The sequence below is a fragment of the Conger conger genome, chromosome 4 (genome assembly GCF_963514075.1).
Source record: "Conger conger chromosome 4, fConCon1.1, whole genome shotgun sequence".
In the NCBI taxonomy this organism is placed as follows: Eukaryota; Metazoa; Chordata; class Actinopteri; order Anguilliformes; family Congridae; genus Conger; species Conger conger.
The window spans coordinates 30,442,439-30,456,934 of record NC_083763.1 but is presented as its reverse complement, the minus strand read 5'-3'; the positions used below and the strand labels follow the sequence as shown (position 1 = coordinate 30,456,934).

Here is a 14,496-nt window from a genome sequence, read left to right as displayed (position 1 = left end):
AGACATACTGTATGATTTTCAAAGAACGTCATTAACACTACATATCTTTTTTTCACAAAACCGATCAAATTCGGCACCGAGAAGAATCAGATGCCACAAGATGGGAATAATGCTTTGGTTTGCTTTGTGTATTATAAGAAATAAGATCTGTCCAGCCTGACATCTGATGAAACGTCTTAGTTTCATATAGTTTTGCAGTCACACAAATTTGAATTCCACACACTAAGTATTCCCAAGATGGCAAATATCAAATGATTTGGCAGTTTGTATATTTACACCCATTTAAAAATCTAATTTTGTGCAATTTGGCACTTTGACCCCCTACGTTTTCAGAAGGCTTTAGCACAAAAACAAAGCCGCATATGAGGCTCCAATTTTTAGGATTTCTACTCCTCATCACTGCCTACCACCACACAAAAATGTTAAGAAATTAAGAGATACTGCGGTGCACTTCATTTGAGTCAACATGGAATGGCCCTCTTGTTAAATTATGCAGTTCACTTAACCTCGTGAGAAGGTTGGAGTCAAAAAAGGTTGAATGGCTGAAAGAGATGTGCATGTTTTTCCATGGTTATTGTAGCTAAAAACGCGTTCTAGGAGACGTATGGCATGTGAACAGTTGCTGACTGGAAATGTGCTCCCATGCAGAATGTCATCAGAGGACGGGACTGTGGAGGCCTCTGACCAAGGACCATCGCCGCTCCCTGGCAGTGTCGGGGACTTGCCTGTGGGCAGCCCGGCCTCCGCAGACAGACACCCCCGGGGTCGGCCACGCAAGGATGTCCTGGCCTCCACGCCCAAGCCCAGGAAAAAGTAGGTCTCACCTCACCCTTCTCCTAGCTGCTGCTGATGTGCTGTTTCCTTCACTCTAAAGTCCCAGTCCTCACCCTTGGTCCTGGAGGGTGTGCTGGCTTTTGTTGTTACTCAGCACTTCATTTGATCGTTAACTCCCCTTACCTGGTTTCTTGGGTCTGAATTTGTTTCTGCTATTAAGGTGAAAACCAAAACCAGCACACCATGCAACTACCCGGGACCAGCAGTGAGGGCTACTGCTCTCAAGCCAAAAGGGCATTTTTGTGGGAGTGGCTTATGGAGGAGGGGGGGGGCGGGGGGAGTGCCACAAGGGCTTTCTGTCTGTTGAAAATGAGAGAGGCGGAATGTGCCGGAAAAGGAGGAGCGGTGTTGTTGATTGTGTGTGGATGGGAGGGGGGGGCTAAATGGTTCTGAAAGAGACAGAAAGCCAGGATGTAAATTTGGATCCATGATGTCTCCCGGAGCTCAAAGCTGAGTCCTGATGAGATATAGTCAACTGGTGGTCAAAGTTTATGAGTCATAATCATGGTTCTGCTTAAGCTTGCAGCCTGCTTGAAGGTTTTGCGGTGACATTTGGGTGGTTCGGTTGTGTCTCCTTTCAGGGAGTTCAGGGAGCCATTACTATACAACCAACTTTGGTTGGAATTTCCACTTCCATTTCCACTGCATAGCCAGTATCATTCACTTGAGGTAATGGTTGGTGAACACATCACACATAATGGAAATCATAGCTAGCACTAAATCATAGCTAGCACAAGTCTTAAAGATATGGTAGGGATTTGCAGTCTCATAGAATTACGTGAAATACCAGCTTGCGTGCTGGATAGTCGGCGGACCAGGTTCCATCAGGTCACGTTTAAAATGCATATTTCTTGAATGGGCAATGCATTGAGGTTGCCAGTTCAGCAGGAGCACTCCCTTTGCGTCTGTTAAATCAGACCTCGTTTATTAGGCCCGATGAATTATTAAATCTGCGAGCATTTCATTTCCTGCGAGGCCTCCCGAGTGAAGACCCAAGCCGCAGAGGGGGATGCGTCTTGGCTCCCGGAGAACCGTGGCTAACCTGATATCCGTTCGTCCTGGCCCCCCCCCCTTGCCCTCGTTAGCAAAGTGGAAGGCCGCAGATGAGGACAGGATGGGATGTGGGGGTTGGGAGGGGGGCAGTGCATACGTGCTAATTGAGAACCGCGCAGCGCCTTCTCTGAGGAAGTGGGATGGAGAGGGCACTGGGACACGAGGAGGGGGTTTGCACAGACATGCTGCGGCGGATGAAGCAAAATGAATGGCCCTTTTTCAGCATTGGCTTCTCGGGCTGTGTCAGGCAGCGGGTTCTGAACCGAATGGGGAGGGTTATTCTTCCACTTTCCCAGTGATCCTCTTTCTCGATCAACTTCTGCATTTTACGCCTGTCTTAACTGTACGAAGTTCATGGCTTCACACCCCTGACCCCCCCCCCCCTCCCCCGAACCCCCCTTGCGGCAACGCTGGTCTTAAAATACTCTTTTATAGTGTCAGATATTAACATCAAAATTTACACTTCACTAATGTGGTTCTGCAGAAGTCGGTGTAAAAGATAAGATAAGATTCCTTTATTGATTCCCCGGGGGGGGGGGGGGGGTCATGTGACCCAAGCACCGTAGCATAGGAAAAGTGGATTGACCGTTTTATATGGATATACGGAGGTAGGGGAAGCCTGCATTGACCGAGAGTGGGTTTTGTGCTCTGGTGTGTGTAGGTGAGAGGCTTCTCCTCAGCTCGCCCCTGCGGTGTGGTTTTGTCTCTGAGATCGCGTGTCAGTCCTCGAAACCCCACAGTTCTAGGGCAGATTACAGGCACTCCACACTGCAGCTCGATAACGAGTCGCAGGGAAGTCGATGACCACCTTTCACACTGCCGTACGCCGCTCCTGTTGAAAGACGGAAACCAATCTTGTCGAACGTTAACTGGTGGTCTTGAATGCATTCACGTAATTTTTTTCTTGGCAGGGGGGTTCTCCAAATTTTTGAGTAGGCTGCCAGGTGAGGAAAGACAGACGGGGGTGTTGGCAGTGGCAGTGGGAGGGGTGTTCAGTGTATCTCCCAGAAAAGGTTTTCGGGTAGATGCTAACCGGCTGGGGGTGGTAGAGAGGCATGAGGATGAAATTATTATTTTCATTTGCTTATCTAGTGTGGTTTTCTCGCAGTGGAAAATTGAGGTTGGTGTTACTGTTTCGTCTTCAAAATGTTCAGTACACTTTCACGTTCTAATCGCATAAGTATGTATGTCACATGATAGTATGTTGAAATGCCGTGTGTTCGCTGACATACTCAGTGTTTTTAAAAGGCAGTGGGTCATTGTTCCATTTTAAAATGTAGCTGTAAGCCTATTTCCTAAAATGCATTATAGCCGAATGCTGTGAGCACCTATTTCTGCTTTTTTTTTTTTTTTTCTTTTTTTTTTTTTTTTTTTTTTTTTTTTAAACACAAGCTGAAAGCCAGAGCAGCGTTGTGTCCCAGATATGACGTATACACGAGTGAAACGGATCTTCCGGGGTTTTGAAGAGCGGGGAGTCGATTTCACTGACTTCAAATGAGGAGGGAGACGTCAAATGAGTCACTGTGTAAAAAGGATATTGAGGGAGGGAAACGGAAAATTTACCCATTTGGTTTGCTGCACAATTGTATGTTTTTTTGGAATATAGACTTTAAGACGTGTTTGTACTATGGTTACAAACAATTGACTGAATATCACCTCCTATTAAGCATTGGGAGAAACCCTGATTTTGATGGATTATGCAGACCAAACAGCCACTTACGGAAAAGATCTTGCTTGGAAGCCACCCCCAACCCCCCCCCCCCATAGCTCTCTCAAAATATGTAGCACATTGCATGAATAGCATATACATTTTCATTAAAGGTGTCTGCATGCTTGGCTTCCCTATAGGTGTGAAGGTGTTGGTTTCAGGTTGCATTGCAAACACACACACAGGCATGTGCACATACAAACACACCGCTGTTGCTTTTGGCGTTAAAGTGATATGCAAAGGATACCTAGGTTTGGATAATCTGCTTGGTATGGCAGTTGTATGTCTGTTCCAGTGTGGTGGTCAGGTTCCTTGCCATGGAAACCGTTGATGTCCTTGCCTTTGTCCCACCCAAAGCTGTCACATGTTCAGGGCAATCTCTCAGGTCACTTCTCCCGTATAACTAGCTGTCAGTCAAAATGTGCCAGAGTAGGGCTGCTGGACAGGAGTGTGCCGTTAACTGCTGCCCCAGAGCTCCCATCATCATGCAGCCTCTGTGTGACAATGCATTTCTGTGATCAGGTTAAATGGAATCAAAAGAACAGGAATTGTACCATGTGCACTTCATCCTCCAGCGCATTGGATTTGAAATGAAACTATGAATATGAGGTTAAAAGGCAGACTGTAATTCTTTTATTTGACGGTATTTCAGCCATGTCAGGTGATCTGTGCAGGACAGTCCTGCACATTAAACCCATATTCATTATTTCATTTGAAACCCAATGTGCCTGGAGTACAGAACCAAAAGAACAGAAATTGTAACCTCAAACCACTATGGATTATGGGCAATCTTGCTACAAATGACTGCTGACTGCTGACCCCCTACTGTCTGAACCTCGTAATTATTATTTCCTGGCTGGCGGCATTCTTGCCTCAGAGACAAAACGTCAAATGAAACATGAAACCACTAATTCAGGGCTGGGTGGAGGCTGGAGCATGTGTAAAGTTTTATACAAAAATGTTTTTTTGTATGAAAAAATGAAAAATGTATAAGTTGTATCTGCTTGGAGCCCATTTACTTTGAAGCTCAATATCATTCAAATTCTCAGCTCATGAATTTTAGCCTGCTATTTCCTTGGCTTGAAAAAATTAGGAATTGAACAAGTGAGGATGCGTACATGAATGTGTGTGCAATTTTTGTGAGTGTATGAATATTGAACATCTGTCGTACCAGCATCTGTCGGTGACGCATAGACACTAAGGCTCTCAACATAGGCCCAATGTCCTAAAGGACAGGCACATTCATAATTATACAGCATACATTTTAAGTGTGGTTTTGTAACATACTACATAGCTGTGTGTGCAGAATACAGCCTACAGATACAGGGAGTGTCCTGGGTGTGTCAGTGCCAGTGGAGATCTTTGCTTTGCTTCTGTTGCAGCTTGGCCTTCCCTATCTCCTGTGAGCCTCTGTGTTCAGATGGCTGCCTCTTTATTATTAACTATGAAAGGGAGGGGAAAATGCTGTGGAAAAAGATGCTTGTTAGTCTGCTTTTCCTGGCGATGCTTGCCATTCGTTGTTTGAGGCTCAAGTGAACAGATCGGAGTAATGTATGCGGGTGAAACTATTTCTAAAATGCTGTTGCTAGTTTTTCATAGATTTCTACTTCATGTACATGCACACATAAAGCCACTTCCTATTGAATGATTGTAGATGGTGGAAGCACTGTATTGCCCATAATCTGGTTTGTAAATCTTGGACAATGACCACAAAAAAAAGTGCCTTGTAAATGTTTTATTTTGTTTTTAATCTAGATTAATCTAGATGTGTAATATTTAATCATAAGTGTTGTTGCTAGTCTGGTATGGGTGAATGCAGTGTTTGCTCTGGATTCTACCTGAATGCACGGGAAAAGTAGGCTGGTTCTGTTGCGTATTGTAGCAGAAGGCTACTTCAAACTGTGCAGCTGTACCCTGGCAAAACCACTGTTTTGTACACTGACGAAACTTTGAGCGAGTTCACTTAGATCTCCAGTGCCAAGCTTATATAAATCTGCCTTGCGAAGCCCAATGAATTGGCACACGCGCTGCAAATAAATTGAATTAGTCCTCGGTGAACAGAACGGCATTCCGCAGTCCCTCTCAATGCATATAGGCCGAGCGATATTAACTCGGCCGGGGGTGGCTGTTTTTGGGTAGGTCCTTTCCCACATTAAAGCCCTTGTTTTTTTCACGTTTTAATGCGTAATCTGTGTGCGTTCGGCCGAGCCTTAAGCTTACTGAAGGAGCTGGGAAGCTGACCGGCTGAGGTGCATGCTGGGACGGCTGAGCCGCTTAGAGGGGGGTGTGCCCCGGCACAGCCATCGAATCCAAGCCAGGTTTTATCTTCTCCCCTCTGTGTTGGAACTACTTGCAACAACATTTTTTTTTATTTTTTATACTCACTCGTGCTCTCTCGCTCGCTCGCTTTCCCTTCACTGTATCATGAGAATAAGTTGTAGTTTACGGGGGGGGGCTGGGTGTACTAAAGCCTTTTTTTAGTTTTTGCTCTGCTAAGAAACAACAGACAGGGTTTCTTTGATTGTAGAAGCTGCCAGTGGAGAGCTCTCTGTAGCAGATGCAACCCACCATGAAATATTAATGCAAACTTTTAGGGGCAACTTGCATCTGCCTCTCTGTCGGCCGTTTTGTGAACACATGCATGTTTTCATATTATTTTTGCATGTTGTGCATTTCTGTGGGGAACATGCTGCATTCTGTTGAGTTCATTTCAATATTTTTGTTGAGCTAGCTTAGCTGGCTGCTTGTTGGATGCCATTTTTAAGAGAGGTGGCTTGTTTTGTAGGAAGAGATGCAATGTTTCTTCTGTTTCTTTCTGGTTAGGAGATGTACCCTTGGTTTCATTTTGGGCTCTCGCAAGAAAAAAAAAGAACGAAAGTGAAAACCAGAAGAAACAGTCTGCGTGCTGCCGAAGGCCCATCCCAAATGAGCAAAGGCCTTTTTGGGCCTTTTGCAATGGCTATCTTCTGTTTGTTTACCTTAGTGTTATTCATTATCTCAGTGCTTGTTTATGCCCTTCACTTGGGGGGATGGGTACAAGTAAAATCCATTTAGGGAACCCTTCTGGAAAAAGTGCTAGAATTAACCATGTGGATATATTACTCAGTGTCTACAGTAGGCATCATATAGACTATTTATTTTTCCTCCTGAGATCTTGAGGGATGTCTCGCTTTCAGTTTTGGAGTAACACCCTTTAAAGGCTTTAAGAACTTTTTTCTGAAATAAATGCAGTGGAAAAAACATTTTAAACTCATTAAGAATGCCATGTTACATATGTTACGTTTTGTATTTGTTCATTTGCTTTAGCTCTTTGGGAATAACTTCAGAAGCGATTTGTGGTGCCTGATCTCCTTTTATGATTGCATTGTATTGCAAAGAAAGGTATCTTATGTATGAAGAAAAACTTTATTTTGAGCTTAAAATAGTTTCATTTAAATGTGAACATTGTAAGTCAGATAATTGCCTTATTGCCAAATGAAGGATTTACATTTACATCAACATTGTGCTCACAGATGTCCAGCAGTTTGTAGTTAAAGCAATTTGTCTATATTTTTATCTTAACTTTGCCAATACATTTGATGTTATACAGTGCAGGATAAATGTGGTCCTTTTAAAGCAGCTTTCAATGTCTGATGGATATGATAGGCTACTGGCAAACTGCCATTTTTTAATTTCATGCCGACATTTCTTCTTGATTTTAAAAATAGTCAGAAATGATAAACTACACTGTCCTTGAAAATGTATGTAAGCTAGCTCTGGCCAACTTTAGATATAGAGGTCACAACACTTAAAAACTTTGGATAGTTATTGCACTAAGTTAGACTCAATCAAAAAAATTAATTGTTGGATTTAATAAAATTATGAACAGTGGTTACACGTAATTATGTATTGCTTTATTTGTGTTTATATATACGGCATAGTGGACAGCTCCGTTCAGTTTGCCGGTAGTTTGAATTTGCGTGTCAACAAATAAACACCGGAGTCCTCTGTGAACCTTAAGAAACGCCATACAATACGCCATAAGTGAACCATAGCTAGAGATTTAAAACACACAGAAATTATTTGATAACTACAGTACTGCAGTATTATATTCCATGCGGTGTTTGCATTCTTAACCCCCTGAAAGTTATAAAGCTGTCAGAATCTTTCCTTCAATTGTCCATCCAATTTGAGCGTTATCACTGGTGGTGAAAGTGTGTTTATTTAATTAAACTGAGCTTACCATTTCAGCTTCAGAAAAAAAGAATCATTATTGGTTAGCCATTTTTGGTAAACATGTACAACTACGTTTCAGTTAATGTTTATCTGTTCACACCCATAGTTATCACATGCCATTGTGGATTATGATGCCATAAACTTGAGGCCTGAGAGAGAGAGAGTAGTGTGGAGTGGAGATCTGGTGACCTGAATTAAACCTGCTCCAGAGGTCAGGACAGTGCCCTGTATTTTCATTGATGTAGGCCATTGATCAGAGCATGCAGGCACCAGCGTTGGTTTTGGACCTGAAACCCTACCCCAGATATCTGATCACCCTATCCTTCAGCTTCAAGCAACGGGGATCAGAAGCAGGGACATTGGCGACAGAGCCAGCAGCACTCACAGATGTAGAAATCGAGCTCAGGAAATCAAAAACCTTGATGTTTCAGTCTTAAGCTGGGGGGGGGGGGTGTTTGTTTGTTTGTTTGTGCTTGGGCTGGCCAGAATGACATCTTTTTTCCAGTATGCCGGTATTAACTGTATGCGGTTTTGCAATACTGTCATCACCAGTATTTTATTTTCATCCGATGAATATAAAAAATTGTACATTGCGACGATATAATAAAGCATTTGCAATGTCAACTTAAGGCAAATTGTCTGTTTTGAATTAAACTTAAACTGCGCTATTTCATGAAACGACATGCGGAGAAGCTTGTGCAAACACACTGCTTTTCAATGAAGGAATACCTGGAATTAGGGCTGCAAGAACCATATGAAGGATCAAACAATCATCTTTCTTTCTTTTCTGTTATCATGTAATGCGTTTCGTTTTCAATCTCATGGAAGCTGCAAGGCCTTGAGTGGATATCGTATCTATTGTGGCGTATAACCTCACAAAGGTTAAATTGTTGAGAACAGCACCCTTCTCTTTGTATAAGTAGTAGCTAATACGATAGGGGTATAATACGATACAGGTATGAAATTAATATACGGTAGGTTTAGCACAATGACAGTTTTGGGGGCCTACATTTAGTAGTAAGTTAAGTTGGCTGCTTGCCAAGTATTTTGTAACGAGGTAGCTAGGTAACTGTCATACAGGTCTTGAAAGCATCAGATTGCAAAATCACTTACCCCCCATGATGCCCGAAATTTGTTTGGCTTTGGGTCTGCTTGTATTGTGTACATTTTCCCAGAAAAAAAAACAAAAGCATGCAATTTAAATTTGGCTCATCAATCAACACTGTTGTTGTCTTTGCTGTTGTGGGTGGCCAAAGATTCCATTTGTTTGTATTAAACACAAGTTGATGCGAGGAGGGGGAATTATTTATTCGCTGTACATCAACGATGCGTTAGCATCGTAGCCAAGAAATGTTAACATTCAGCGTAGTTTAACATTGATATTAATTTTGTACAATGGACAGGTTGCACATAGTGTCCACTGAGACCACCAGTGAAACTGCTTCTATTTTGCGTTCTTTTCTAATTTAATGCAAACTTTTTTTTTTTTCTTAATTGCTAGTTATAGCATCAGCATTACAATTTGAGTGAAAAGTTGAATCTTTGAAAAATGTACATGAATTTCAGAATTTATTAGTATTGGTATGTCCCACTTTTGTTTTAATGGCACTCAAGCTGGCATGCAAAGCCTGATGATCCATGTTATCACAGCATTATTTGACAATGTTCCAAAGAACATCTTGTGATGTTACTGAATGCTTGGCTTCTGTCAGTCTTCAAGTGCCCCCATAAATATTCAATGGGGTTGAGGTCAGGTGAATGTGGATTGTCCAGCACTTCTTGCTGTTCTTTGGTCTACAAGTAGTTCTTGCAAAGCCTTTAAATAACTTTAATTTGTTTTACATTTTTAAAAACTTTTTGACATCCTTAATCGTCCTGTTTATTTTCATGATTACATGGGTACCCCCCCAGATTTTTAATGTAGGCTCAGACTTTTAGACCCCACTGTATGTTAACACTGTGAAGCTAATTCCATGTTGTGCAATTTCTTTTTTTTATAAATGGCATGTGTGCGCTAACACAGAATTACGCTTTAACACAGAATTATGCTCTTTCACGAAAAGAAAGAGCCGAAATGCAGGTCGTTGTTTTCAAGATTAAGGATATGACCCAAACATGAACCACAGCAAAATAATTACTCCTGTTTCTTTGAGCCAGTCATCTTTGGTGTCTGACATTTCGTGTTATTTATAGATCATAATATTTATACAGCCCCGGATAGCTTTGTGAGATTCAAAGAAAGCGCGCTTCATTTGTATGAAGTCAAAAACTAGATGTAACACTAGTCAGTAGCTTTTTAAAGATGCATTTTAATTGTTTTCTTGGCGTTTCTTTGTGTTAAAACTGCCAATTAAGCCAATTAAAACTGATCATAATGTGGTCAGGTGCTGTCTTTTAAGATAACGGATTATTCATGTTTGTCATCTCTTTTAAAGTTGTATTTGTATCAGTGATTATTTTCTTTTTGGCATGCCATACATTTATTGTGTTATCATGGGCTTACTATGGCGCATATATTAAGCCTATATTTATCAGAACGCAAGTGTAAAACGCAAATTTTGTAACCCTGTTCATTCAGTTTCATTGTCCAATGGTTGCTCATAACGCTGCAACCAGTACTCCGCTGTGTGATGTCAGATGCTGTGGTTATGGTAGCAATATCGATAATAATATCTTTGAGAGTGTTGTGTGAGGACACATGTTTGGTATTGTATTGCTTTTCTGATCTTCTACACATTTTGCATATAGGCAGAGAAAGGTGCACATTTTGGAAGAGCTGTATGAAGCATACTTCAAACCTTCCTCATTTTTGAGGGTAATTTGAATTTGGAGTTGCCTCTGACGTAGGCGAAGGGGGTGTTGACTGAGGCATTTTGGTGGTGGTTAGGCGGCTCTGCTCTTCCTTGTCATCATTCATGATCAAATGGCACAAACGGTAGCAGGAACATGGGGGGATGGGTTCCTCCAGTGATCCATCCATCTTGTTTATAGAATTTCCAATAATGACTTCATGTCCCCCTGATTACCTTGTCAGCCGTGGTCAATTTTTAAAATTGTTTATAATCCCAATTGAATATCATTTATTTATTTATTTTTTCATTTTACAGTTATTCAGAACAAAATCCTATTGGTTGATATTTTTTTAATCTGTACCTGTTTTTCGGGTATGGCGTTGGTCTTCCTGTGTTGAAGGAAATTCTCGTAATTCTCATTGCCATGGACGTAGAAAACCTGGACGTATAAATGGTAAATGGTTTGCAGACAAACCGCTGTACAATTGAAGCTTCTCATTCACCCATTCACACCAACGGCGATTGGCTACCATGCCAGGCACGGTAGCTGCCTTGCTCATGGGCACTTTGACTCACCCTGGGCGCGATCGAACCGGCAACACTTCGGCTGCTCTTAGCCAATGTCGGCCTTTTAAATGACACATTTGGGGTCTTGGCTGGAAGGTTGTGTTCCTCCTTAATCTGCCCTCCCTGAGAGCCAGCCAGCCCCGACACTGCCTTTTTATATACAGTGAAGTAGAAAGCGCAGTGAACCAAACTGCTAAGTGCTCTGAATGAGTCGCCTTTATTCTGCCTGGGCTGAGGGAGAGAGTGAGAAGGAGATGGTAAGAGATTTTGAAAGGGTACTTTTTGCTCTGTTCTGTGCTTGAAGACAAGTCCTCAGACCAAGGCAGGAGGAAGAGACGCGTTACAATGTTGTGTGGAAGAGATGATTCTCTTTCAGCTTCTCATGCGAACACCCCTGCCCAGCTACATCCTGGACAAATTCTCCCTTGCTCACTGCTGTTAATGCTCCCTGGTGATATTTATTAAAGCTAGACGGACAATGTTTTTACCTGTTTGGTCTTAACATTAGGTAAGTGTGGTCACATGTATACACCCGTATAAACCAGAATGCCATGTCAGTAAAGCCTCCTAACGATACATCCAGGCCACTCGATCTAGCAGTGCGCTGGTATTTTATTGATACACTTTGCATTCTTGTTTTTCACCTAGTACCTGTGCTAAATACTTTTGATGTGCGCTTGCTTCTTGCTTCTTGCTTCTTGCTTCTTCACACTCACACACTCACACACTCACACTCACACACTCACACTCACACTCACACTCACACTCACACTCACACTCACACACTCACACTCACACTCACACTCACACTCACACTCACACTCACACTCACACTCACACACTCACACTCACACACTCTCTCACACACACTCACACACACACACACACACACACACACACATACGCGCACGCGGTTAGTTATCAGAACGCATCCGTTCCGCACGACAGGAAGTTCCTTGTCGGTGCGATGAGGCCGGGCCGTTGAAATGGCAGCTGGGAGGTGCCTCCCCTGCCCATCTGCAGTCATGTCTGTTTGCACGGCCCACCGCTCTAAAACAGCCAGAGTGGAGGAGTCGTGTTCTGCAGGCATGGGAGCCCAACGTGGGCTCTGTGGACGTTCTGCACCAGCTGCTGGTGGGTGGTTATTGCCTGTACCAGTTATACATTTCCCACTGAGCAGTGTACAGGATTCTCCGCGGTTTCTCTTCGAGTGCAGGGTATGAAATGCACCAACTGTACTTTTCCGAGAACAGTGTACATTCACCCGATTTGCACCTTGCAGAGAAGTGCTTACGATTTCCTGCTATACTAATATGTCCTAATGCAGAAATGTAGGGTGGAGGTTTGGAGCGGTGAGCTTGAAACCTGAAAGTTGGAGGTTTGAGCCCCAGGTACAGTCCTTTAGCCTTGATGAATGCGTTTAACCTGGAAGTTAATAATTAATTTACTTAAATGCCTTCCTGTTTAAGTGGTTAATTGTTATAATAGTAAAATAGTCGCAAAAACAACTCTCGAATGTAATGAAACTCTTACGGAAATTCTTGCTTTCATTAGCATGGGCCCATGAGGACCCAGCGGAAAAGTGAGCCCTCCACTGCTCCTTCCTGTTCATTTAAGACTTAGTGGTATCAGTTCTGCCATCTCCATTTGGAAATTCATAGGCACGTTGAACATCTTACTATAAGTTCTTTGCTGGCACAGACCTGAGTACGGTCAGATCTGTAATGCAACCCCCTCCCACCCCCACCCCCTTTTCTCTTTTCTCAAACATACTCTGCAGCACTGGCAACCGGCTCTCTGTTTTATGAAACTAGATTCTGTTACCGTGGAAACGAACAGCTGAGTGCTGGCTGCAGGCAACGCCATGTGTCCTATTGGCTGCTTTTAGGGTCTGCGACACCAGTGTTCACGGCATTGGAGGAGACAGACAAGGAGAGCGGGGTGGGGGGGGGGGGTTGGGTGCAGTTGAGCCAACACTCAACTGGGGAGAATATGTGAGAGAGTGTGTGAGTGAAAGAGTGATAGAAGTGAATGAGTGTAATAAAGGGAGGGAGTAAGACAGAAATCGGGGGCTCCTAAGAGAAAGCGAGTGGGTTTGTGAAAGCAAGTGAGTGTGTTGGAGCAATAGAATGAGTATGAAAGAAAAATTGAGAGAGAGCAGGAGAGTGAAGGATCGGAGGGATGAGTGTCACTAATACCTGCTTGTATTGTACTGTATTTTCTGTGTGTATGCACACCAGCAACACCACAACTATCACAACGGTGGGCGATAAGGGCCGTATCGGTTTCTGATTTTCATGCCAAACTCTGGCCTTCATTACTTTATTGGTCCTAACTTCCTGCATCTGACATTTTAGCTACGTTTCTTGGTAGGCGTATGAATGAAAGCCAATGACTGTTTTTGTGGCCCTGTATGAAACCTTTTACTGTGATCTAATCTACGAGTGAGCCAGCATTGGTATATATTCCATTGGTGGAAACAAAAACCTGCATACACTCCAGCCCTAGAGTTTCCCACCCCAAATGCCTATTTGAACTTGTGAGAGAGAGGCTTGAACTTGTGAGTGTGTGTGTGGCAATAGTGAGCCCCAGTGGCTCATTGAAGTGGAATATGGACCTTTAACACAAAGTTAAAAACAAGGGGTAGGGTTGTGGGGGGGGGGAGGGGCAGGTAGGTCAGACTGCATTCATGAAGCAGAACTCTCCCAGCGCCGGCAACCTTAAACCAAAATAAACATGCCCTGGGTTCACTGTGGTTGGGGTTGTGCGGCTTGGACTTTGAGCCCATCCAAGGTTCACCCTGCCATTGCCTCCTCCTGGCAGGCAACAACCGAGCGGTTGGATAAATCCACAGCGTATGTTCCAGAACCACCGACAGACCAGACCGCTCCTTCACTGGGCTGTTTGAAGAAGACGTCAGCAGCTGAACTTCTGAATCCGCTGCACTAAGGCATCGTTGTGTAGTTTGGATGTGATGAGCTTGGAAGGCCCCCCAATGTCTTGATTAAATTCAGTCACCTCCCTGCCCAGGACTTGCTCCGGCATTAGACTCTAGTCTGCTAGAAATGGGCAATGCTCTGCACTGTGAAAGATTTGTTCAAAGAATTTCTCGTCTGTTGCAAACATCTTCCCCAACCTACTGATGCTCCTCTAATTGGGGTGTGGGGTGTACAGAACTATTACCTTTTTGTAAGGGCAATACTAATGAGGGCAATAACCGAAATGTCGATGAACTTTACACTTTCCTTGATTGAAGATGTTTAGGAAGTGAGGAGCTCCATTTTTCCTCATACCTGATTATCTATACATGACAGTCTTGGTGATTCA

At 43.2% G+C, this 14,496-nt stretch overlaps 1 protein-coding gene across 1 annotated transcript in view; it reads left to right on the top strand.

Annotated features, from left to right (window-relative positions):
* The window catches only part of LOC133126591 (histone-lysine N-methyltransferase 2C-like), an 80,356-nt gene that overhangs the window by 16,521 nt on the left and 49,339 nt on the right, over nucleotides 1-14,496 (top strand). Inside the window, exon 2 of the mRNA XM_061238936.1 lies at nucleotides 649-813. Within this exon, the coding sequence (XP_061094920.1) occupies nucleotides 650-813 (164 nt within the window). The 5' untranslated portion in view covers nucleotide 649. The remainder of the gene's footprint in view (nucleotides 1-648; nucleotides 814-14,496) is intronic.